The sequence below is a fragment of the Oncorhynchus mykiss genome, chromosome 29 (genome assembly GCF_057628025.1).
Source record: "Oncorhynchus mykiss isolate SJ-2025 chromosome 29, ASM5762802v1, whole genome shotgun sequence".
NCBI lineage: Eukaryota > Metazoa > Chordata > Actinopteri > Salmoniformes > Salmonidae > Oncorhynchus > Oncorhynchus mykiss.
Window position 1 is genome coordinate 22107576 of NC_143050.1, and position 24982 is coordinate 22132557.

General features: G+C 44.3%; 1 protein-coding gene across 2 annotated transcripts in view; it reads right to left on the minus strand.

Annotated features, from left to right (window-relative positions):
* LOC110509874 (leucine-rich repeat transmembrane neuronal protein 4) overlaps nucleotides 1-24982 on the minus strand; it is a 135183-nt gene that overhangs the window by 99780 nt on the left and 10421 nt on the right. For both annotated transcript variants that reach the window (XM_036967882.2, XM_021591052.3), the window contains one exon: nucleotides 19865-21426. In XM_036967882.2, the coding sequence (XP_036823777.2) occupies nucleotides 19865-21418 (1554 nt within the window). In that variant the 5' untranslated portion in view covers nucleotides 21419-21426. The remainder of the gene's footprint in view (nucleotides 1-19864; nucleotides 21427-24982) is intronic.

Below are 24982 nucleotides of genomic sequence, written 5' to 3' on the forward strand. Positions count from 1 at the left end.
TCCACCGCATAGTCTGCCACACTGAAGGTGTCCTGTCGAAGCTGTAGTAACTTCCGAGCAGCCTCTCTCCCAGACATCGGAGCCTCGAACACATTTCTCATCTCCGCCACGAATACCTCCAGACTGAGGTAGATGGCAGATTGTTGCTCCCACACAACCGTGGCCCAGGCGAATGCCCTCCCGGATATCAGCGTAATAATATACGCTATCTTCGACTGGTCCAAAGGGAACGAAGAAGGCTGCAGATCGAAAACGAGGGAGAACTGGGAGAGAAATTCCCGGCAGGTTCTGGAATCTCCATCATTGCGCTCCGGGGGAGGTAAGCGGGGTTCCCGGGAAACCGTGACGACGGCACTGCAACCAGCCAGGTTACAGAGGGCTGGGAGGTTACTGTCATGGTTGGCTGCCGAGTAGGCAACCCACGGACTTGCTACTGCAAATTGTCCAATGCTTGGTTGTGACGTTCGGCCGTGGTCTGGAACCCCTCCATCATACAGCGAAGCAACTCCTCGTGCCTACCAATGGTGGCTCCTTGGGAGGAGATGGTGTAGCAGAGCTGGTCCAAGTCTGCTGGGACAGTTATGGCCAGTTAGTACTATCAGGGATCAAGGTAAGACCCAGATGCAGACTGTCGAAGTAACAATTTTTATTGTAACAACCTGGCAGGCAAAGACAGGTCAAGGCAGGCAGGGGTCAAGAATCCAGGTTAAGGTAAAGGTATAGGACGGCAGGCAGACTCAGGGTCAGGGACAGGCAGAGTTCAGTAATCCAGAGGTGGAGCAAAGGTAGAAGACGGCAGACAGGCTCAGGATCAGGCAGAGAGATCAGGTGGGCGGATACAGTGTCAGGATAGGCAAAGGTCAAAACCAGAAAGACGAGGAAAGAGAGGCTGGGAAACGATAGGCGCTGACAGGAAAAACGCTGGTTAGCTTGAACGAACAAGACCAACTGGAAACAAACAGACAGAACACAAGTATACATATACAGGGGATAATTAAAAAGAGGGGTGACAACTGGAGGGGGGTGGAGACAAGCACAAGGGCAGGTTAAACAGATCAGGGCGTGACAACATCTCTATATATTTCCTTCCTGAGATAGAACAATTGCCAGAAACTTTAACAGAACGCTCAAATCAATTCAATCTGACCTCAGTTGATGAACTAATATCTGGCAGAATACCTCTTGTCAAAATGTATATATTGTCACGACTAAATTTCTGTAGTTAAATGCTTTCCATGGCTTACCCTTGTAGCTACAGTTGACATACACTTAGGTTGGAGTCATTAAAATTTACTAGGATGAAATGTCAGGAATTGTGAAAAACTGAGTTTAAATGTATTTGGCTAAGGTGTATGTAAACTTCCGACTTCAACTGTATTTTTACAACTTAGGTCAGCTATGCTGGCCTATGGAGTCCCGTGGGAAACCCAACTAGTGAGCCATCCAATTATGGGATTTATAAATTATCTGGATTCCCGAAAGGACTGAGCTCTATAATATATATATATATATATATTTTGGAAAGCTCATATTCTAAGCTAGCCATTAAAAAAGTATGGTCAATAGAACAACCCTATAACCTTTTACTGCAGTGGGCTAAATCATGGTCACACAGAGTGTTTATTGGTAGATTTAAAGGAATCTACTTTGAAACAAAAGTATACCCCTCACACATCGTTATGGGCTTAAAAAAATGTAAGACATCTGTACCATGTCATATATAGAGCTGAAATGTATTCCATTTTTAGTTTGCATCTCAATAATACACTTTAAATACACCACAGAATACTGAAATATAACCAAACTGTTTGACATAGAAACACTTTATTTTCAGCGTTTTTTTTATATGAAAATATAAAGTTAATACACATGTGAATGACATTTCACCCATGAGACCCCTAGATGCGAGTTGGTCATTTGACTGCAGGAATGGGCTACCTGGAACAGAATATGGCATCCTGAAAACGGCATTGTTTGTAACTTATTTTGTACAAAATGTGCTGCTACCATCTCTTATGACCGAAAAGAGCTTCTGGATAGCAGAACAGCGATTACTCACCTCAAACTTTAATCTTTAATGAGTCCAACGTGAAGGAAATACTGCTTCTCTGAGACCAGGCCCAAATCCCTGTCATTTGTGTGAAGAAAAGACAGAAATACAGGGGGTGGAGATCGGGGTGCCTTGTGAGAATTCGTCAGCGAGTGGGTAACACGCCTCTACCATCCGTTCTATTGGCCAACGTGTAATCACTGGAGAATAAACTGGATGATATCCTTTCGAGACTATCCTACCAACAGAACATTAACTGTAATATTCATTTTTTTCGTGCAGCGGCAGGACAGAACAGCTACATCTGGTAGGACAAGGGGTGTGTATATTTGTCAATATCAGCTGGTGTACGATGTCTAATATTAAGGACGTCTCGAGGTATTGCCCACTTGAGATAGAGTACATGATAAGCTACAGACCACACTATTTACCAAGAGTTTCAATTTATAATTTTCATAGCCGCCTGTTTACCACCACAAACCGATGCTGGCATTAAGACAGAACTCAACAAGCTGTAAAAGGCCATAAGCAAACAAGAAAATGCTAATCCAGGAATGGAGCTCCTAGTGGCTGGGGACTTTAATGCAGGTAAACTTAAATCCATTTTTAAATCATTTCTACCAGAGGGGGAAAAAAAACTCTGGACCACCTTTACTCCACACACAGAGACAGATACAAAGCTTTCCCTCAACCTCCACTTGGCAAATCTGACCATAATTCTAACCTCCTGATTCCTGTATACAAGCAAAAACTAAAGCAGGAAGTATCAGTGACTCGCTCAATACAGAAGTGGTCAGATGACGCGGATGCCACGCTACAGGACTGTTTTGCTAGCACAGACTGGAATATGTTCCGGGATTCATCCAATGGTATTGCGGAGTATACCACATCAGTCACCGGCTTCATCAATAACTGCATCGATGACGCCATCCCCAAATTGACCGTATGTACATATCCCAACCAGAGGCCATGGGTTACAGGCAACATCCGCACTGAGCTAAACACTAGAGCTGTGGCATTCAACGAGTGGGACACTAATCCAGACCCTTATAAAGAAATTACGCTACCCCCTCAGACGAAACATTAAACAGGCAAAGCGTCAATACAGAACTAAGAGTGAATCCTACTACACCTGCTTTGACGGATGAGGCAGGGCTTGCAAACCACTATGGACTACAAAGGCAAACACAGCTGTGAGCTGCCCAGTGACACGAGCCCACCAGACGAGCTAAATGCTTTTTATGCTCGCTTCGATGCAAGCAACACTGAGGCATGCATGAGAGCACCAGCTGTTCCGGACGACTATGTGATCACGCTCTCCGTAGCCAATGTAAGCAAGACCTTTAAACAGGTCAACATTCACAAGGCCGTGTGGCCAGATGGATCACTAGGACATGTACTCAGAGCATGCGCTGACCAACTGGCAAGTGTCTTCAATAACATTTTCAACCTCTCCCTAACCGAGTCTGTAATACCTACATGTTTCAAGCAAACCACCATTGTGCCTGTGCCCAAGAAAGTGAAAGTAACCTACCTACTTGACTACAGCCCTGTAGCACTCACGTCAGTAACCATGAAGTTCTTTGAAAGGCTGGTTATGGCTGGTTACATCATCCCGGGAAAACCTAGACCCACTCCAATTCACATACCGCCCTAACAGATCCACAGATGATGCAATCGCACTCTACACTTCCCTTTCCCATCTGGACAAAAGGAAAACCTATGTGAGAATGCTGTTCATTGACTACAGCTCAGCGTTCAACACCATAGTGCCCACAAAGCTCATCACTAAGCTAAGGAACCTGTGACTACACACCTCCCTCTGCAACTGGATACAGCCACCTCGTTTCTTCTGGTGTACTCCCTGTTCACCAATGATTGCGTGGCCATGCACGCCTCCAACTCAATCATCAAGTTTGCAGACGACACTACAGTGGTAGGCTTGATTAACAACAACAACAACGAGACGGCCTACAGAGAGGAGGTGAGTGCCCTCGGAGTGTGGTGTCAGGAAAATAACTTCACACTCAATATCAACAAAGCAAAGGAGATGATCGTGGACTTCAGGAAACAGCAGAGGGAGCACCCCCATATCCACATCGACGGGACAGTAGTGGAGAAGGTGGAAAGTTAAGTTCCTAGGCATACACATCACGGACAAACTGAAATGCTCCGCCCACAGCCGTAAGGCTCTCCAGATGGTAGTGAGATCTGCACAACGCATCACCGGGGGCAAACTACCTCCCCTCCAGGACACCTACACCACCCGATGTCACAGGAAGGCCAAAAAGATCATCAAGAACAACAACCACCCAAGCCACTGCCTGTTCACCCCGCTATCATCCAGAAGGCGAGGTCAGTACAGGTGCATCAAAGCGGGGACCGAGAGACTGAAAACAGCTTCTATCTCAAGGCCATCAGACTGTTAAACAGCCATCACTAACATTGAGTGGCTGCTGCCAACATGCTGACTCATCTCTAGCCACTTTAATAATTAAAAATAGGATGTAATAGATGTATCACTATCCACTTTAAACAATGCCACTTTATATAAGGTTTACATACCTGACATTACTCATCTCATATGTATATACTGTACTCTACACCATCTACTGCATCTTACCTATGCCGTTCGGCCATCGCTCACCCATATAATTTTATGTACATTTTCTTATTCATTCCTTTACACTTGTGTGTATTAGGTAGTTGTTATGAAAATGTTAGATTACTTAGATATTACTGCATGGTCGGAACTAGAAGCACAAGCATTTCCCTACACTCGCATTAACATCTGCTAACCATGTGTATGTGACAAATAAAATTTGATTTGATCCAGGACCTATATACTAGGCGGTGTCAGAGGAAGGCCCAAAAAATGATCAAGGACTCCACTAACCGAAGTCATAGACTGTTCTCTCTGCTTCCGCACGGCAAGTGGTACAGGAGTTTCAAGTCTAGTTCCAAAAGGCTCTTTAACAGCTTCTACCCTTTCTATGAGACTACAGAAAAATTCATCAAATGGCCACCCGGACTATTGAACCCCGATCCCCTGCTGCAAAGAAACCACTACTAAAGGACTCCAATAATAATAAGAAACACGAGCAATGGACATTAGACCGGTGGAAATTTGTCCTTTGGTCTGGAGTCCAAATTTGCGATTTTTGGTTCCAACCGCTGTGTCTTTGTGAGACGCGGTGTGGGATGATCTCCTCATGTGTATTTCCCACTGTAAAACATAGAGGAGGAGGTGTTATGGAGTGGGGGTGCTTTTCTGGTGACACTGTTTGTGATTTATTTAGTATTCAAGGTACACTTAATCAGCATGGCTACCACAGCATTCTGCAGTGATAAGCCATCCCATCTGGTATGGGCTTAGTGGGGCAATATTTGTTTTTCAACAGGACAATGACCCAACATACAGTACCTCCAGGTGGTGTAAGGGTTATCTTACTAAGGAGAGAGATGGAGTGCTGCATCAATGATTCCCTATACTATTAAGTTCTTGTTTTCTCACATAAACTGAAATTGAGCGAACAGTGTAGAACTAGGAAATTAGCGATTTCCACTCGATAACAACAGATGCTGCTCCGGAGGAAAAAAAATCAAGAGGCAAATATCACATCCAATCACAACATTGGCGGTTAAGTAGTTAAGTAGCTATCATTCCACTATAAGTGGCAGATATATTATGGACCTTTCCTGAAATTTCTATACAATAATTAAATTCAATCCTTTGTGTAGCACCTTTTAAGTTTGATCCAAACTGTATTTAACACCATGGATACATTTTACAATGAAATTGGACCCATCTACAGTACAAACTGTTCACTTTGTCCCCTAAATCAGTTAGGCACATTCCTTCATATGATGTGGGAGTGCCCTGCAGTTAAAAGCTTTTGTGGAAAAGTTACAAAACTAATTTAGAAGTGCATGAATTTAAATATTCAATGCTTTGCAACTATTATGTTACTTAACGATGAATGCCCCTTGAATCTCTCAATCAATTAGAGAAGATTACTGCTGGCAGGCAGCACTGCTGCAAAACAAATGTTGGCTTTAAGACGCCAACCACCCCACTCTCTCCCATCAGATTCTGTTAGAAGTTCTAACATCAGAATTATCCACAGAGAGAATGAATGGTGCTAGTCAAGGAACAATTCAGGCCTGGACAAATATATAAAGCCCCACACAAACAAATCAATTATTTATATATATATATTTAGACTTTTGTTACTTTATTTCCTTTCAGCTCCACAAGGAAGCGGTGGTATGGGGGAGGGTGTCGGGGGAGACTCAGGGGATGGATAGGTGGAAGGGGGACTGATGGGTAACCTCAGTTTGCTGGGTGGAATGGTAAGGCATTATAAAACTAAATAATAAGTTGGTCACAAAAAAGAAGAAAGTAGATCGTTTTCCAATTAAAGACTTATGGTGGAGCCTGAGGGTTACGGTCGTTAAGTCTGCTGCCACACCACGGTTAGCCACCACCGCTGACACCAGCTACACCGCAGAGCCAGAGAGCCTCACATACTGTAGAGCCTTCATAGACTGAGCTGGCACAGGAGGGAGAGATGCAAACTCTCCAGGCTTTTACAGACCAACTAGAGAGAACCAAGCAAACCAAGAAACACTGGAACATGTAAGGCAGAAAGACACCGGAACATGTAAGGCAGAAAGACACCATCTCTGAAAGCAGCAGCTCTAGCAGCTCAGTGTTACAATGACATGTTGCTTTCTACTGGGTACAGGTGCAGTGTTACAATGTTGTCCACCCTGGCCAGTCATTGCTCGAGGTGAGATTGGAGGTTGCTCTTTGCAGGACCATGCTTTACCTTTAGGACATCTCTGCCAGATGAGGCAACATTTCACAAAGTGAAACTCTTTATATATTTATTTATTTTACCTTTATTTAACTAGGCAAGTCAGTTAAGAACAATTTCTTATTTTTAATGACGGACTAGGAACAGTGGGTTAACTGCCTGTTCAGGGGCAGAACGACAGATTTGTACCTTGTCAGCTCGGGGGTTTGAACTTGCAACCTTCCGGTCTAACCAATAAGCTACCCTGCCTGTATCGAAATGGGCATGACATTACACAGTATAGAAGTTCAATCAAACCTTTAAGGTGGTCCAAGGTTTTCAAATGCATGATATCTGGCTCTCACAGACCTGTAACTTTGTCTTTAAGAGGCTCCTCTGTCCTCCACTCGTTACCTGTATTAATGGCACCTATTTGAACTTGTTATCAGTATAAAAGATACCTGTCCACAACCTCAAACAGTCACACTCCAAACTCTACTATGGCCAAGACCAAAGAGCTGTCAAAGGACACCAGAAAAAAAAATTGTTGACCTGCACCAGGCTGGGAAGACTGAATCTGCAATAGGTAAGCAGTTTGGTTTGAAGAAATCAACTGTGGGAGCAATTATTAGGAAATGGAAAACATACAAGACCACTGATAATCTCCCTCGATCTGGGGCTCCACGCAAGATCTCACCCGTGGGGTCAAAATGATCACAAGAATGGTGAGCAAAAATCCCAGAACCACACGGGGGGGACCTAGTGAATGACCTGCAGAGAGCTGGGGCCAAAGTAACAAAGCCTACCATCAGTAACACACTACGCCGCCAGGGACTCAAATCCTGCAATGCCAGACGTGTCCCCCTGCTTAAGCCAGTACATGTCCAGGCCCGTCTGAAGTTTGCTAGAGAGCATTAGGATGATCCAGAAGAAGATTGGGAGAAAGTCATATCGTCAGATGAAACCAAAATATAACTTTTTGGTAAAAACTCAACTCGTAGTGTTTGTAGGGCAAAGTATGCTGAGTTGCATCCAAAGAACACCATTCCTACTGTGAAGCATGGGGGTGGAAACATCATGCTTTGGGGCTGTTTTTCTGCAAAGGGACCAGGACGACTGATTCGTGTAAAGGAAAGAATGAATGGGGCTATGTATCGTGAGATTTTGAGTGAAAACCTTCTTCCATCAGCAAGGGCATTGAAGATGAAACGTGGCTGGGTCTTTCAGCATGACAATGATCCCAAACACACCGCCCGGGCAACGAAGGAGTGGCTTCGTAAGAAGCATTTCAAGGTCCTGGAGTGGCCTAGCCAGTCTCCAGATCTCAACCCCATAGAAAATCTTTGGAGTGAGTTGAAAGTCAGTGTTGCCCAGCAACAGCCCCAAAACATCACTGCTCTAGAGGAGATCTGCATGTAGGAATGGGCCAAAATACCAGCAACAGTGTGTGAAAACCTTGTGAAGACTTACAGAAAACGTTTGAACTCTGTCATTGCCAACAAAGGGTATATAACAAAGTATTGAGAAACTTTTGTTATTGACCAAATACTTATTTTCCACCATAAATTGCAAATAAATTCATTAAAAATCCTACAATGTGATTTTCTGGATTTTTTTCTTCTCATTTCGTCTGTCATAGTTGCAGTGTACCTATGATGAAAATTACAGGCCTCTCTCATCTTTTTAAGTGGGAGAACTTGCACAATTGGTGGCTGACTAAATACGTTTTTGCACCACTGTACATAGATTCCGACTCAACATGCGAGAGATCAAACACATTGGATGCCATGATCACATTATCCAAGGGCAGACAGAAAGTAAAGAGATGTTTACATTTCATGACTCAAAGAGAGAGCTTCACCTCTAACCATCCCTTGACCATTACCTCCACTCCTCCATTACCCATAATCCAACAAAGTGTGTCCTCCCCCATGGAAACGAGAGGTCACAAATGAAAAAGAGTGTGTGATGATAAAAGAGAGAGAAAAAGATCTGGCGAGTGTCCTGTTGAAACGCAGTGGGAGAGAACTATGACCTTGATATGCAAATAGACCATCTTTAGAAAAAATATCTTCCAGAAAGATATTTATCATATCAGGGTCCATTGGCAGTGAGGTAGATTCATTTAATTATCTTCATCTATTCAGCATAATTTTTCATAGTCTTTATTATATATCCAACGGGGGTTGGGAGCTGTCTTTTACATGCATGTGAGCAATTAAACACCATTGAGAAACAGCCAAGTTTTACATTGGTAAACTTTTCCTTAATGCCTGAGCTTTCAATAATAACCATAAAGAACTGGTTATTGACTTAGCATGTATCATAATAAACTGAGATGAAAGTTAATTCCACAATGCGGTATTACCATTAATACGATGAAGTGCTATGCTGATAAATTAGTTCATGTTGATAAAGGTAAAAATCTTTTCAATTAAAGTGAGCCTCTACATGTTTTTCTTTTAGCATTAAATAGCCAAGTCATTCATATATCAACACTTTTATCTCTTTTGTTATCCTTAATCTGGCATCAAACTTCACCGAAGACATTTGACAAGGAGAAACCCGGATCAAAACAGCAGCATGGCACTAGAGAATGTTAGTCATGATCAGCAGTACACTCAGGATGATTGGTCAGGCCAGGGAGGGCTGCTATGGAATAACAGACTTAAGCCATCATTATGCTAGTAACAGACAGAACGCCTGGGACATAGAGAGGGAAACGTCAGTCATGCCGACATCTTGCCTCCCAGCATAGCTGGCATGGTTTAGCAGCAGCACCAGCCACAGCAGCTAGAGCCACAGACTGACATTCCAGTCTAGCTGGAGGCCACTCTCTCTGTGTTCACCAATGGCATGGGCTGTGGTCCACCAAAGTGATGCATTAGTAATCGACACGAACACGGAGGGAGGTGCAGTGTTCGGGGCTCTGTGCCATCACGCAACACAATGACCACCTGCCTCGCAAGACACGCCGCAGATCTCCCCCAAAACAATGTAAGACCAAAACACCCGCAGCCCTACAGCTGGGCTTTTGTCTCGTCCTCTCGCGGCGACACAGGCGACAGCTCAGACACCTACACCCTCCGCCTAAGCTGCCCTCCACAGCGAAAAGAGCTTGTTTATCACCTTGCAGCATATTGTCACCGTCCTCACAGGCCGAGGGAGAAAGATGGCAAAACAGACAGAGACAGAGAGACATAGAGAGAGAGAGCACTGGAACTTGCATAAGAGAGGGGACATAGGCTAATTAAGGGAGGCTGGATTAATTAGGCTTTCAGTCTGACTGCCTCTCATACTCCCACTGAGCTCAGTGCCAGCTTCCCCCCCACACCCCTACGTCTGCATATTGTTACATGGATTTGCCTGCTTCATTCGTTGTAATGTGCTGCATGTTCCTCGTCATGCCTTAGCTTGCACAATGGGGCGTGGGAGATTTACACTCGGTAAACACAAGGAAAAGGCCAATAATCTCAGCAGAAAAACAAGTTAACACTAACTGCATGGCTGTCTGAGCCTACGGGAGACTAGGAGGAGAATCGAGGTCACATAAATGAGCACTTCATTTGAAGAGGAAATAAACACGTCTAACTTAATACTCTCTCCTCACCAGATGCACTGCCAGAACCCATCATATAGGCAGGAAAACACAAAGTCATGAGCTCACTCACTGAGCACTGAAGGGGTATAGGCTGAGGGTGAGTGTTTGCAGTGCTAAGACACTTACACCCACGTGAAGTGCAATGAGTCAGAGGGCAGGGCTTTGACAAAGCAATCAAATTAAAATCCCTTTATTAGGTTAAAAAAAAACTTTTTGTTGAGTGCTCCAAGAATACTTCAGGACTCTCCAAAAGGTATTATTGGGTCACAAACTTCAAAGCTTCCTCAATAATCCTGCCCTTTGTTCCCCTGCCTACACACTCATCTGCCAACCCTACTGTAAGTAATTTAATTTATTATCAATGGATCAAAATCCAGTTTATGCAAGTACCAGGGAGAGGGGGCCCTTACTACTTGTAAAGACAGAATATAGCCTCCCCACTGCATTCAAGAAGACACTTTCAATGGCTCTTGCATCACCCTGCATAATCAAAACAGAGGGAGAAGGCTTTGCTGAGTGTTCCTTTGGTTCATTCTACTCCCCACACAGACACAGAGAACAGCCAAGCCCCTTCAGCCCTTCCCCACCTAACATCCTTGGCCCTCTCCATGGTGGAGTATGACAGGATTAATATTCATCAGGGTCTTGGCTTTGCCAAGCTCCAGGGAAAGGTTGGGGAAAAACAAAGTGGAAAAACCTGGAGAAGTCCATTTCTGGCTGATTGACGCCCGGCCTGGCAGCAAGTAATTCATTTTGAGGGGGAAGCACAAGTGTCCTTGCACCAGCTCCCAGCACAAATTTATGATAATCCTAATAAATTATGATGCGCCACGCAGACAATAAAAACTGTGATTGGCACTAAATAAAGCAGGCTGTACCTCTCAGGTCAGAGTGAGAACTATGTGCAGCCAGGCAGCCTGTCTCTGTCCACATCTCTCCCTACAACTATCCATCTGTCTGTCTCTCTTTCAATAACTCTTCACCTCTTCCCTGCTCTCTGGCTTTTGCCCTTCCCTTCCATAGTTCTATTTAACTTTGTATATTTCAGCTCAGTTGGTATTACTTCTACCTAACTGCACATCTCCTTTAAGTAGAATGAATGAACTGGTAAACATAATCACTAAAACTTTTCAAAGTTTTTTTTTTTTTTTTTACCAGAAATGCAGATACAACAGCTAAAACATGTTAAAAAATGATTTGGAAAGTGTTCTACCGGTATTTCTGTGAGACAGGATTTAAAACGTTTGCAAGAAGGAGGTTTTAACTAATTAAACTGTAGGCAATCACCATTTACCAATGAACATACATTTTCCTTTCTCTGTCCTACATTCTATCCATGCTGACCTACTGTATGTATTTTGGGGGGTGTTTTTTTTATTTATTATTGATGTAATTCACGCTTCAACTGATAGCCAGATTGAAGTCGCCAGTTTTAATCTCACTCAAGCACTGCACTGTCTACCGCACGGATTAATCCACTTTCATCATCTATAGCGGTCAAACTAAATCTGGTTATTCCACTGACTGTTGATTACTGCCTTTAACATGCCCATTATTATGTGCAAATGGAAGTAGTGGGCCTTGATTAAAACAATAGAAAAAACTAACAGTATTATCTGCCTAATCCTTTAATGTGAAAGTGGTTGGTTTATCTCTGCTCTGACATGGAAATGCCAGCGTAGCTGCCACTGGGCCACATCCTTGGGTCAAACCACAAGGACATCCACACTAGTCACAGGCTTACATTAGAAAATAGCCGTTTCTCTTACCCTCCTGAGTGTGCAAAGACATAACTCAAGGCATTATGACCATATGAATCTCACTATTTTGTAAAAATGGGAGTCAGCTGAAATGTGTCAGCGGAGAGAAGCTACAGTAGCAATTCAGAAATGTATTAAATGAGAGAGAGATTTAAGCCTAAGAGAAATGGACTCAAAGTAGTGTGTGGCATAGTCTGATTAAAAGTGCAGCCCCCCTTTGCACTGATTACGCTGCATTTTGGAAAGCTTCCCACTTCAGATAGTAACAACACAAAGCAAAAGGCAACATGTCCACTGATCTTAACAGGACATACAGTACTGTAACTTGAATGGACTGATGAATGGTCTGAAATGAGAAAGCAGAAGCCCCATCCCTTCAGAGTGAGACTCTAAAAACTCTATACCCTCTACAGATGCAGCCATCAAAGGCCAAACAGCTGTTATATCTCTATCACTGGAAATGAAGCATGATTGATTGGCCACTGATGCAAAAACAATCAGAAAGTACCAGATGACACCATGAGAGGGGCATTGTGGGATATATTCCCCATAGAGGTCAGTGGGTATGAAGGCTCATTTTAAGAAAATCTCCTCATACATTCCCATGAGTTCTAATAATCATCACCATCATCATTTGGTGGGTGCTTATATTTGTCCTGTTTCACACATGTACAAGTGTATAATACATGCATGTGTGAACTGGACAATCTGTTTTTTGCATATCCCACCTCCCCGTGAAGCACCCTCAGAAAGTGGAGTCACAACCATGGTTACGAATAGCTGGTTCTGGACAGATTTCCAAGTATAGTTACCGTCATTTCTGTCCCACAATGATATATGTGATTGAAATCATGAAAAGAGGCTGAGTGGAATTCTGCATTATGTATCCTCTCTTTTATTGTAATCAATAATTATGATCTTCCATGAGGCGATCAATGAGTTGGATGTAGGGGCTCTGGTCCATAAGTGTCCTTGCTGGCGTCATGGCACAATCAATCCCAAACATATCCACTGCTGATTTTGTCAATGAAGACCTTTTATTACCTTGCTAATCTAATCGATGAAAGGGAACATTATATTTCAAAGTGAAAGACGGACATAGAATATAGAACATTTATGGCAAGCTGTGCTCTCAGGGTTGCTTCATGGGCCAGATAACTCTAGAGAAGGTATGTGGGTGAGTGCCCACGCTCCCTCATCGAACCCTCTCTCTCATGCTGTCTCTCTGTCATGCCTCCATTGCTTCTCTCTACCTCCCTCCCTCCCCCATATCTCTCTCTCTCTCTTGCACCCATTCATGCCAGTCAACACTTGGTATGCATGACGTTGATGAAAACACAGGTTGTTGAGACGGTAAACGACTTCAAACACGTGTTTGAATCTATCCTGTCCCTCTGAAGTGAAAAGGCTGTACGCTGGACATGTGAGGGTGGAATACTAAACCACGGCATGGGAGAATAGAGCTCATCAATCATGAGTGGCATGCATTTTCCTGCAGTGGAATGCAGCCAAACAGCATTAGAGTCTATGCAGCAGCAACAGTAGCAGTACTGCCATAGAGCAGGAGCCTGGCTGAGGCTAAAGATAGCTAGATAATTAACTAAACATGATGTGTGCTTGAAGAAGCATGGGAAAAGGGTAAAAAAATTAACTAATATATGAGACCTCGAAGAATAGCCTAGCATGAGCCAAAGGTTACTTGTATGTGCCCACATGTACATATCCTGCACATGCAGTCAAGCAGAGACACGCACTTAAGCACAGGAAGAAGGTATATGAACTGTGAAACTGTGTCGTACGCCATGAGCAGGAAAGCATGAATTCAACCATATACACTACATGACCAAAAATATGCGGACACCTGTTTGTCGAACATCTCATTCCAAAATCATGGGCATTAATATGGACTTGGTCCCACCTTTGCTGCTATAACAGCCTTCACTCTTCTGGGAAGGTTTTCCACTAGATGTTGCTGCGGGGACCTGCTTCCATTCTGCCACAATAGCTTTGAGGTCGGGCACTGATATTAGGTGATTAGGCCTGGCTCGGAGTCTGCGTTCGAATTCATCCGAAAGGTGTTCAATGGGGTTGAGGTCATGGCTCTGTGCAGGCCAGTCAAGTTCTTCCACACCGATCTAGACAAACCATTTATTTGTTTCCCCCCAATTTCAATGTTGTCGGGAGGTAAAGGTCAATGCATGCATCCTCCAAAACATGACCCGCCAAACGGCGCATCTTAACACCCACATGTATAACCCAGAAGCCAGCCGCACCAACAGTTCAGAGGAAACACCATTCAACTGACGACCGAGGTCAGCCTGCAGGTGCCGGTCCGCCACAAGGAGTCGCTAAAGTGTGATGAACCAAGTAAAGCCTCCCCCATCCCGGCCAATCCCTCCCCTAATTCGTACGACGCTGGGAATATTGTACGCAGACCTATGGGATTCTCGATCACGGTCGGTTGTGATACAGCCCGGGATTAAACCTGGGTCTTTAGACCACTGCAACACTCGAGAGGCCCCTCGACAAACCATTTCTGTATGGACCTCGCTTTGTGCATGGTGGCATTGTCATTCTGAAACAGGAAAGGGCCTTCCGCAAATGGTTGCGAAATAGTTGGAAGTACAGAATCGCCTAGAATGTAAGTGTGTGCTGTAGCATTAAGATTTCCCTTCACTGGGACTAAAGGACCTAGCCCGAACCATGAAAAACAGCCCCAGACTATTATTATTCTTCCACCAAACTTTACAGTTGGTACTATGCATTTGGGAAGGTAGCGTTGTCCTGATATCTGCCGAACCCAGATTCATCTGTCGGACTGCCATATGGTGAAGCGTGATTCCTCACTCCAGAGAACACGTTTCCACTGCTCCAGAGTCCAATGGCAGCGAGCTTTACACTACTCCAGCCGACGCTTGGCAATGCGCATGGTGATCTTAGGCCTGTGTGTGGCTGCTCGGCCATGGATACCCATTTCATGAAGCTCCTGGTGAACAGTTCTTGTGCTATTGTTGCTTCCAGACTCGGTTTGGAACTCGGTAGTGAGTGTTGTAACCGAAGAGAGATGATTTTTACATGCTATGCGCTTCAGCACTCAGTGGTCCTGTTCTGTGAGCTTGCGTGGCCTACCACTTCGCGGCTGAGCCGTTGTTGCTCCTAGACGTTTTCACTTCACAATAACAGCACCTACAGTTGGCCGCTGCTCTAGCAGGGCAGAAATTTGACAAACTGACTTGTTGGAAAGGTGGCATCCTATGAAGGTGCCACGTTGAAAGTCCCTGAGCTCTTCAGTAAGGCCATTCTACTGCGATTGTTTGTTTATGGAGATTGCATGGCTGTGTGCTTGATTTTCTACACCTGTCAGCAACGTGTGTGGCTGAAAAAAACGAATACACTAATTTGAAGGGAAGTCCACATACTTGTGAATATATAGTGCATTCCTCAAAAGTTAATCTGAGTAGTAGTGTGTCACATCATGATATATTCAGCACAGCTTGCCTCAATAAGTTACAGACATACTAATTGACTCGGTCTTAATTAGGTTAAAGGATTTGATATTGGTTTGATAGGATACTTCTTCTCTGTTGTTTCCACTTTTGCCTTGCAGTTTGGTCCAGCCAGAGAGGAAAACAGGCCAATCTGCTGGACTTTGCTCTACAGACCTCTGATCTCCCTAAAAAAATGCGGCAGTGATCACAGGATGGACAGCCGTCTGTGGAGAGCTGTCTGTGTGTCTGTGTAGACCCAGCCCTGCCAATCCATCTTCTAGTCTGGATGGCTTCCGATTTCTCGGCCTGCCTAACTGCCTTTTCTGTCTGTGTGTCCAACTTCCCTACCATCTATGTATCCTGCCCTGCAAACTTACCTGCTTTCACCTGTCTTGCTGCCAGCCTACTGTTATACCTGTCTCACTGCCTACCTGCCAGCCTACCTCTGCCAGTATCTCCAGCTGTCTATCTGCCTACCTGCCAGCTTGCCTGTCTGTTGTGCCTGCCTCCTAGCTCTCCAGGCTGCTGTGCCTCCAGCACAGGATGCCTCTAATGGCACCGTCAGCCACAATAACCTGACAAGGTTATTTTTGTCCGTAGGAGAAAAAGGTCTGCATTACAATCGCAAGCATCCAGATACGCAACCGCAACAACAATTCAAACACATGCAAGTAAAGCAGACATGAATTGACACAGCAACCATTAACATAAAGTACCTGAAAACACACAGTCTTTTATAAATACTGAAATACAAGTAAACCTATATGCTACAATTCTCTATGCCGCAGTAGGAATAAACAAATTCAGGACACACACATACCCTGGGGTTGAATATACATTACTAGAGAATAGTGGCCGATCATGTTATAAAATAACTGTAGAGGCTTAAGTTAAATAAGTATAAGTATATTTTAAAAGGAAAAAGAGGAGAAAGGGCCAGAGAATAAGAACGGAAGATGTAGAGATAATAACATGAGCAGGACAAGGAGAGAAAGAAAGAAGGAGAGATAGCCAGGTAGAGAATATAAGTGCAGAGTGCCAAGTAGGAGAGCAGTCTTTGCTTCCTTTCCAGGTAATGTGATTGCTATACCGGTGATCTAACACCCTCATTAAGAACGGATCAAACAGAGCTGCGAAAGGCGACGGCACAGAACCGCAGTGTGTAAGAGACAGGATTAGGAGGATGACAGAGTTGTTCTCTCACTAGCGGTGAATGTTTGAAGTCTCACGCATGCCTAATTGTCGACCGAAGACACTAGCATCTATACGTTTTTCTATAATATTTTTGCCCCCGGCAAGCCTCAGAGTGTTTGAGGTGTATTGGCTTTCAAGCAATTCACAATCTGACTTTATGACCCTGATATTGATAAGAAATAAATATACAATTACCTCAGGGAAGACCCTGATGTCATTAGAAAAAAGTATCATTATATTTTAATGTGAAGTTTTTGTATCCTTTTAGCAGACACTGTTTTGCTTGTCACATTTTCAGGCCTGAATAAATATGAGAGTTGCCAAAAGGAGAAGGGGAAAATAACCTGAAATTGCAGTGGAATATTAATGTATCTTTTACCTTTGTACTTGCTGAAGAACCATTTTGAGCAATTGCCTTCCATGTAAGGCTAACATTTTGCGGAACAAAGTATTTAAAAAAGCATATGAGTGGGCCAACTCACCAAAGCCACAAAATCCAGACAGACAGACAGACAGACAGACAGACAGACAGACAGACAGACAGACAGACAGACTGTTTTCAAAGGCAAGCGTCAGAATACAAAAAGACACTTAGCATAATCAAAGCTTAACAGTCACATTGAACACAGAGAACACTGATCTTAGACCAGTTTATTCAGATCCGTATTTGAGGCCATATGCAAGTTATCTGAGAGAAACAACACATTATATATAAACCAACCTTTTTTAGATGGTGCAACTTAGAGGACAAAACAGACAGTAGGAGTACATGGAAACGTTTCAATTACAATGAAATGTATGCTTAGTTTATCTCTGTTGAGACTCTGCCATGTTGTCAAAAAAGAACTGGACATTTGTTTATTTTTATTTTAAACATTCCCAAGCAGTGGCACTCCTTATGGGAGTTTCAGACACTGCATCTTTGCAGTAGTACATGTACCACTGTGTGGTGTGTGGCGTGTGTTTGTCTATTTTGTTTAGAGGACATGTTGCTGTAAATGGAAATGTTGCAGTCCTACATCATACTTTGGACATCGTTAGTGACTCGTACTATAGGGCAGCTAGCTAATCATTTTATAATAAGGTTAGCATCTTATAGTAAGGTTAAAATGCTTTGTGACGTTTCAGTTGTGTTGGTCCCTTTTTTGTTTTTACTATAATGTGTGTGTGTGTTTGTTTGTGGGGAGGGGTTTGAGGTGTGTGTGTGTGGCCGTGTGGCCGTGTGTGGCCGTGTGGCCGTGTGTGGCTTTGAGGCCGTGTGTGGCTTTGAGGCCTTGTGCGTGGCTGTGAGGCCGTGTGAGGCCGTGTGTGGCCGCGTGTGGCTTTGTGGCCGTGTGTGGCTGTGTGGCCGTGTGTGGCCGTGTGTGGCCGTGTGTGGCTTTGAGGCCGTGTGTGGCTGTGTGGCCATGTGTGGCTTTGTGGCCGTGTGTGGCCGTGTGTGGCCGTGTGTGGCCGTGTGAGGACGTGTGTGGCTTTGATGCCGTGTGTGGCTTTGAGGCCGTGTGTGGCTTTGAGGCCTTGTGTGTGGCTGTGAGGCCATGTGTGGCTGTGTGGCCGTGTGTGGCTGTGTGGCCGTGTGTGGCCGTGTGTGGCCGTGTGTGGCCGTGTGAGGCCGTGTGTGGCTTTGAGGCCGTGTGTGGCTTTGAGGCCTTGTGTGTGGCTGTGAGGCCTTGTATGTGGCTGTGAGGCCGTGTGTGGCTGTGAGGCCGTGTGTGGCCGTGTGTGGCCGTGTGTGGCCGTGTGTGGCCGTGTGTGGCCGTGTGAGGCCGTGTGAGGCCGTGTGTGGCCGTGTGTGGCCGTGTGAGGCCGTGTGTGGCCGTGTGAGGCCGTGTGTGGCCGTGTGTGGCCGTGTGGCCATGTCTGAAACCTGCACTGTGTTCTAAATAGCAGGCATGTGGGGTTTGTGAAAATAGAACGTCTTGTAGTATGTGACATTTAGAAAATGTTGTATGCTTTAATTGCCAGGATGTCATACTCATTTTGGCTTTCATCTACTAGAATTTGCTGCTCACTATTGAGGAAGAGAATCGTTCTTCTAGAACCAAGCGTGTTTGACAACAGCTGATAATCACATAAGGTGACATGCTGTACCAAAATGAACCAACGGCTGGAATAAACGCAACTTGTGCATTAAATGACTCATTATCAGTGTAGATGAGCCTAGTACAGTATTCTGAGATGTGTTGCTTACTGCATTTGTTAAACTAAACAGTGCCTTTTAAAAAGCATTAGCACACAGCATGCCGTTTTAGTAAGTAGTAGGCAAGACTACGGCCACGGTCTGTGTGAGTGTGTGTGTAACTTACACCTGCAATTATGAATGTAAGATGAAGAAAGAGAGGCAAAGGTGGAAATACATTGTGAGTCATTGCTATATCAGGAATAAGATGAAGTCATCAATGGAGTTTGAACCTCTTTGCTGTCACAACAGTGTCCAGGGACGAATCTGAACAAAGTGGCTTATCAAAAACAGACCCGAGATAAAGGTAAACACACACAAAACAATGCCTTTGCCATTTTGGAGAAAAAAAAACCTGCACCAAAATAAGCAATTGAAACTACCTCTCAGAATTCATGGAATTATCACAAAAAGCCAGCAGCACACTTTGAGCTAGTGATATTATTTAGGATCGTAAATGTAATTGGTTGTACTTATTTGCGTTTCAACACAATTTTACATCAAACAACGTTTTCCTCTCAACAGAGACAAGGGTGTAAGTGAATACCAAAACTCTTCTTTGAACACAAGGAAAACTACTCAAGGAAATCCCAAAGCGATCCATAACTTCTACCCGTCACAACACACCATTCCTAACCTCTAAAAAAGAGATACAGTCAATCCAAGAGGGGAGATACTAAAGTAAAAGCCACAGATGTTAATATCTATCAAAAGCAGTGTAAGAATTTACCTCAGATAGCCTCGCTGTGGAAGAGATTTGTTTAGAAGGGGTGGCGGGTGGTGTGGTTCATACCTCGCATTCCCTGGAGCCTGAGATGGTGCAGGTGCAGGAGCCAGTCCCGTTGACAAGCACGTCCATGGCCTCCGAATTGGTGGGCTTGTAGTCCACATAGTACTCCTGCAGTGGGGAGCTCAGCGTGTGCTCTGTCTCTCTAGCTTTTTTCCGCCGTTTGCGAGCCGCGGCAGAGTGCTCCTGCAACTGCTTGACGCTGCTGGGATAGCGCTTCCACGACACGTAGATCACCAACAGGATCATCGCCACAGACAAAAACAGGGCAACGCTCCCCGCCACAATCTTGTGAAAGGACACAGGCTCAAACTCATGCTCAGGTGGTGGTTCCATGGGTGGGGTGACAGCTGAAGATGCAGGGCCACCTCTAGATCCCTCTCCCCTCTTCCCAGCTCCGGTGTGGGGCGTGGGGTAGGCTGGGTGGTGTTCTGTCTGGTCTGGGCCTTTAGAGGGGGTGGGCCGGGTGCTGGCTGTGAGGGGTGTGATGGCGGTAGCCCGACACACACCGTGGGTGTCTATGGCATCCATGACCTTCTCACCTTGGGCCTCCTTGGGGGCGGCGCAGATCATGGTGGTCTCCTTGTTCCCCTTGAAGTTCCTCAGCCAGACCACCAAGGGGCAGATCACAGGGCCACAGTCCCACACATTCCCCGCCAGGCTGATGGTGGTCAGGGAGATCCAGGCCGACACGGTCTCCTGGGACACGTTGGTCAGTTTGTTGGAATCCAGATTGAGTGTTTGAAGGTTGGGCAGGCATTGGTAGACAGTAGCATCCACCTCTTGCAGATCATTGCCAGACAGGTCCAGCTTCTGCAGGGAGGTCCATGTCCAGGTGAGGCCCTGGCTCATGGAGCGGATGCGGTTCCACTGCAGGTACAGCGCCCGCAGGTTGTAGAGGCGTGGGAAGTGGGAGAAGTTGATCTTGGAGAACTGGTTGTGCTCCAGGTGCAGCTCAGTCAGTTTCAGCAGGCCTGAAAAGGCGTTGCGGGTGATGCTGCGCAGGCGGTTGTAGCCCAGGTCCAGGAACTCCAGGTTTCTGCAGTCCTGGAACAGACGCACAGGGATGATCTTCAAGGAGTTGGAGCGCATGTGCAGGCTGAGGAGCTTGCGGAGGCCCTGGAACTGGCCCGGCTGCAGGGCTGCCAGTTTGTTGTAAGACAGGTCCAGGTTGCGGAGGTTGGGTATAGGGTGGAAAGTGGTGTTGTGGAGCATTGTGATCTTGTTGGAACTCAGGATCAGCTCCTTGAGCCTCCGAACGCCTTGGAAAGCCAGTACGTCCACAGAGGCAATGTAGTTGTGGTCCAAGTAGAGCCAGATGAGCTGGTTGAGGCCCACAAACTGTCCGGCTCTGAGACTCGCCAGACTGTTGTAACGTAAGGACAGGCCTTGGCAGCCCCCTGAGAGGTTCTTGGGGACATCACGAAAGGCGCTTGACTCACAGTAGACGATTTTCCCATCACAGCGACAGCTTTTGGGGCATGGGCGCTCGCTGAGGGACGGAGATGCAGCCAGCCACACCTGCATGAGCAGCGGTACCATCAGCCAGCGGCGCCGCATAGCAGAGCCTGCAGAGAGGGACAGATTGAGAGAGAGAGAGAATATCACTTTTTACTGAAAGCATCTAACAACAACCCATCTGTCACGTTAAATGTGGGTGGCAATGATGGTCCATGTTATTGTCAACCATGTGGGTCAATTATTCCTCAGCACCGAAGACTACCACCACCTGCTTACTGTTCAGATATAATGTATTCAACAGGTGAAGAAAATGGTGGTTTTAATTTGGCTTTAACTGCAACCTGTCTCTGTCTGAATTTAGTCTTCCCACAAGCCGCCACAGTGCTTAAGGCAAACAAGAGAAGTCATAAACGCAACCCGGCTCCCAGCAAATTAACATTCAGGAGCTGGCGGTTGTGTATACAAATCCGGAGGAGTATCAATTTAGAATTTAGCCACTTCACATTGAACCATAACAGAGTAGTTAAGGGGTCTGAGTAAATCATGGTATTCACTTCCACCAAGTTCAAATAAGAAGAGTCAGTTCTCTAGAAACTCTATGGAGTTAAACAATTCTGCTGTGCACAAGAAACATATATAAATGTTCTGTAAGTGCCAAAATAATAGAAACACTTGAGGGATATGAGGGATACAAAGGGGATTGAAAGCAGGTGCTTCCACACAGGTGTGGTTCATGAGATAATTAAGCAATTAACATCCCACCATGATTAAGGTACAAAAATGTAACGTAAAAGAAAAAGTCAAATACTTCAGCCACCCAAGTCATAGATTGTTCTCTCTGCTACCGGGGTACCGGAACGCCAAGTCTGGGAACAAAAGGTTCCTGAACAGCTTATACTACCAAGCAATAAGACTGCTGAACAGTTAATCAAATGGCCACCCGGACTATTTACATTGACCCCCTTTTTATTTGCACTGGCCCACTTGCACTGGCTCTATGCATACTCACTGGACTCTACCCATACACTCACACACACACACCACACCGATACTCCAATACACCCTACATACTCTCACACACATGCATATTGACGCCCCACACACTCACACTCTTTCACACTATTATCTATCCTGAATGACTTGTCACTTTTACCCCTACCTACAGTACGTACATGTACTCTATATATTACCTCAACTATCTCGTACCCCCTCAGTACTGGTACACCTTGTATAACGCTAAGGGCCACTCCAGAAAAGGGCTCATAAGTAAGCATTACACGGTAAAGTCTATACCTGTTGTATTTGGCTTATGTGACAAATAACGTTTCATTTTATTTGATGTATAAAAATGCTGGGCAGGCCATTATTTTGGCTACCATGGCTACTCCCCCATAGGATGACAATGCCCCCATCAACAGGGCACAATTGGTCACTGAATGGTTTGATGAGCATTCAAATTATGTAAACCATGTGCCATGGCCTTCTCAGTCATCAGATCTCAACCCAACTGAACACTTATGGGAGATTCTGGAGTGGCCCTTAGACAGAGTTTTCTACCACCATCAACTAAACACCAAAATGATGGAATTTCTCCTGGAACAATGGTGTCGGATCCCTCCAATATAGTTCCAGACACTTGTAGTATCTATGCCAAGGTGCATTGAAGCTGTTCTGGCTCGTGTTGGCCCAACGCCCTATTAAGACACTTTATGTTGGTAGTTACCTGTACATGAACCATTTGAATATACAGTAAGTACAGACAAAAACAGTTATCTGATCATGCTGTGCTGTGTCCTTAGATATAATGTTACTGCTACTTGGGACAAGAAATTATATAGAAGAAATACTGCAGATGCAGACTATTGAACCACTGATGGTGATAATGAGAATCGGTCAGTATGTAGCCAGGTTTGATATCCCACTGGGCCTAGACGTCAATTCAATGTCTATTCCATGTTGGTTCAACGTAATTTCATTGAAATGACATGGAAACAACGTTGATTCAACCAGTGTGTGCCCAGTGCAATCGGTCTTTGTCCGTAGGTGAGAGTGAGCTGTTTCCATTAAAAGCACTCCCCTTACAGAGTCACTAACGATCTGTCATTAAGATGCATTGATTTCCTCTTGAGGAGTGCATCCACTGGTTGTGTGCTCTTTTCTCTGGGCTAAACCCCTGTAATACCTGGTTAACATCCTTTAATCCAAAGGTAGGATGAATGTGTGGTTTAATATAGCCCATAGTTGTTTTTAAATTGGTTATCATATGTATGTCATAAGCTAGGGTGGCGACAGATTTTCATGCGAATATAAAAGAAAATCAACATGAAGAAAATATGCGTATTTTCCCACCTGAAGTGTTTCCACCAAACTGACTTGTTCAGGAGAGAAATCTGTGCGTGCTGACATAATGCACATAAATTGTACCTTTCAGCTTAAGTTTTCAGGTACCTAATAAAAATCTAAAGTTCAACGCATGTCCATTGCCTTTTTAACTCGATAGTTTTGCCACAGGAACTGTTGTGTTAAAAGTTGCCTAGTTAAATCAAAAAGAATAAAATAGCAAATTTGCCTACTCTGGTCTTGACACGTGTGCTCTAGACAACAGCTCACAGATACAGTGTGGATAGGCTAGTCTACATGATGAAATTATTATGGATAAGAGTGAGAATATTAAGCATCAATCATCATGTAACCAGAATAATATCTTTACGATATATTTATTGTAAAGGAGCATCAAGCTCATCACCATGCACTGTCACCACCCTGTGAAGTTCATCATCATTTATTTCATCTGTCGCCTAATAAACTGCATGGTTTCCCCAGTCTTAGTAGGAGGACCAGACACCCTATCATCACTAGACTCCAAGTTTACTTCAATATAATGGTTATTATATCAATATTTGCACATAAAGGCATTTCCACAGCCATTTCTTTCATAATTGTTTTTATTGACACAAAAATATCCCACCATGTCAAAAGAACAAATTAAAGTGTATATCAGCATTTATCAAACTGTAGCGAAAGTTTCCATTACAGCTGTTGTGATTTTTTTTTACACAGTATGACTTTACTCACATAAAAACCGTGGATGGAAACGTGATTAGTGTGACACTCCAATCATCCTAGATGTTCCTCTATGATGGGAAATGTGACAGTGATGGTGTATGCATGCTAACGTTTCAGGAGTGTATCAGTGAGATAGAATAAAATGCCTTTGACCGTACTTGAGGCTTAAAGCTAAAAATCTTAGTTGAAACAATAACAAAAGCAATCACCCCTCTTTTTGTAAAAAGCTGAGGAACGGGCCTGGAGAAATGAAACCATTCTCAAATTCATCCATGACATCAAATGTATAGTTTTAACCATGTTTTGAGCCTACAGTGTTTGTTTCCATTTTTTTTTAATTACAAACACTGGAGTAAAACAAGCTTATATTTTGGTTTCTGATGAGGTAAGACATTTGAACTAAGCCTATGATGCACACATAATGTATTTACTCTTCAAGAATCCATAGGCATATAGTATTAATGTACAGTATACAGATACAGTGCCTTGCGAAAGTATTCGGCCCCCTTGAACTTTGCGACCTTTTGCCACATTTTAGGCTTCAAACATAAAGATATAACATTTTATTTTTTTGTGAAGAATCAACAACAAGTGGGA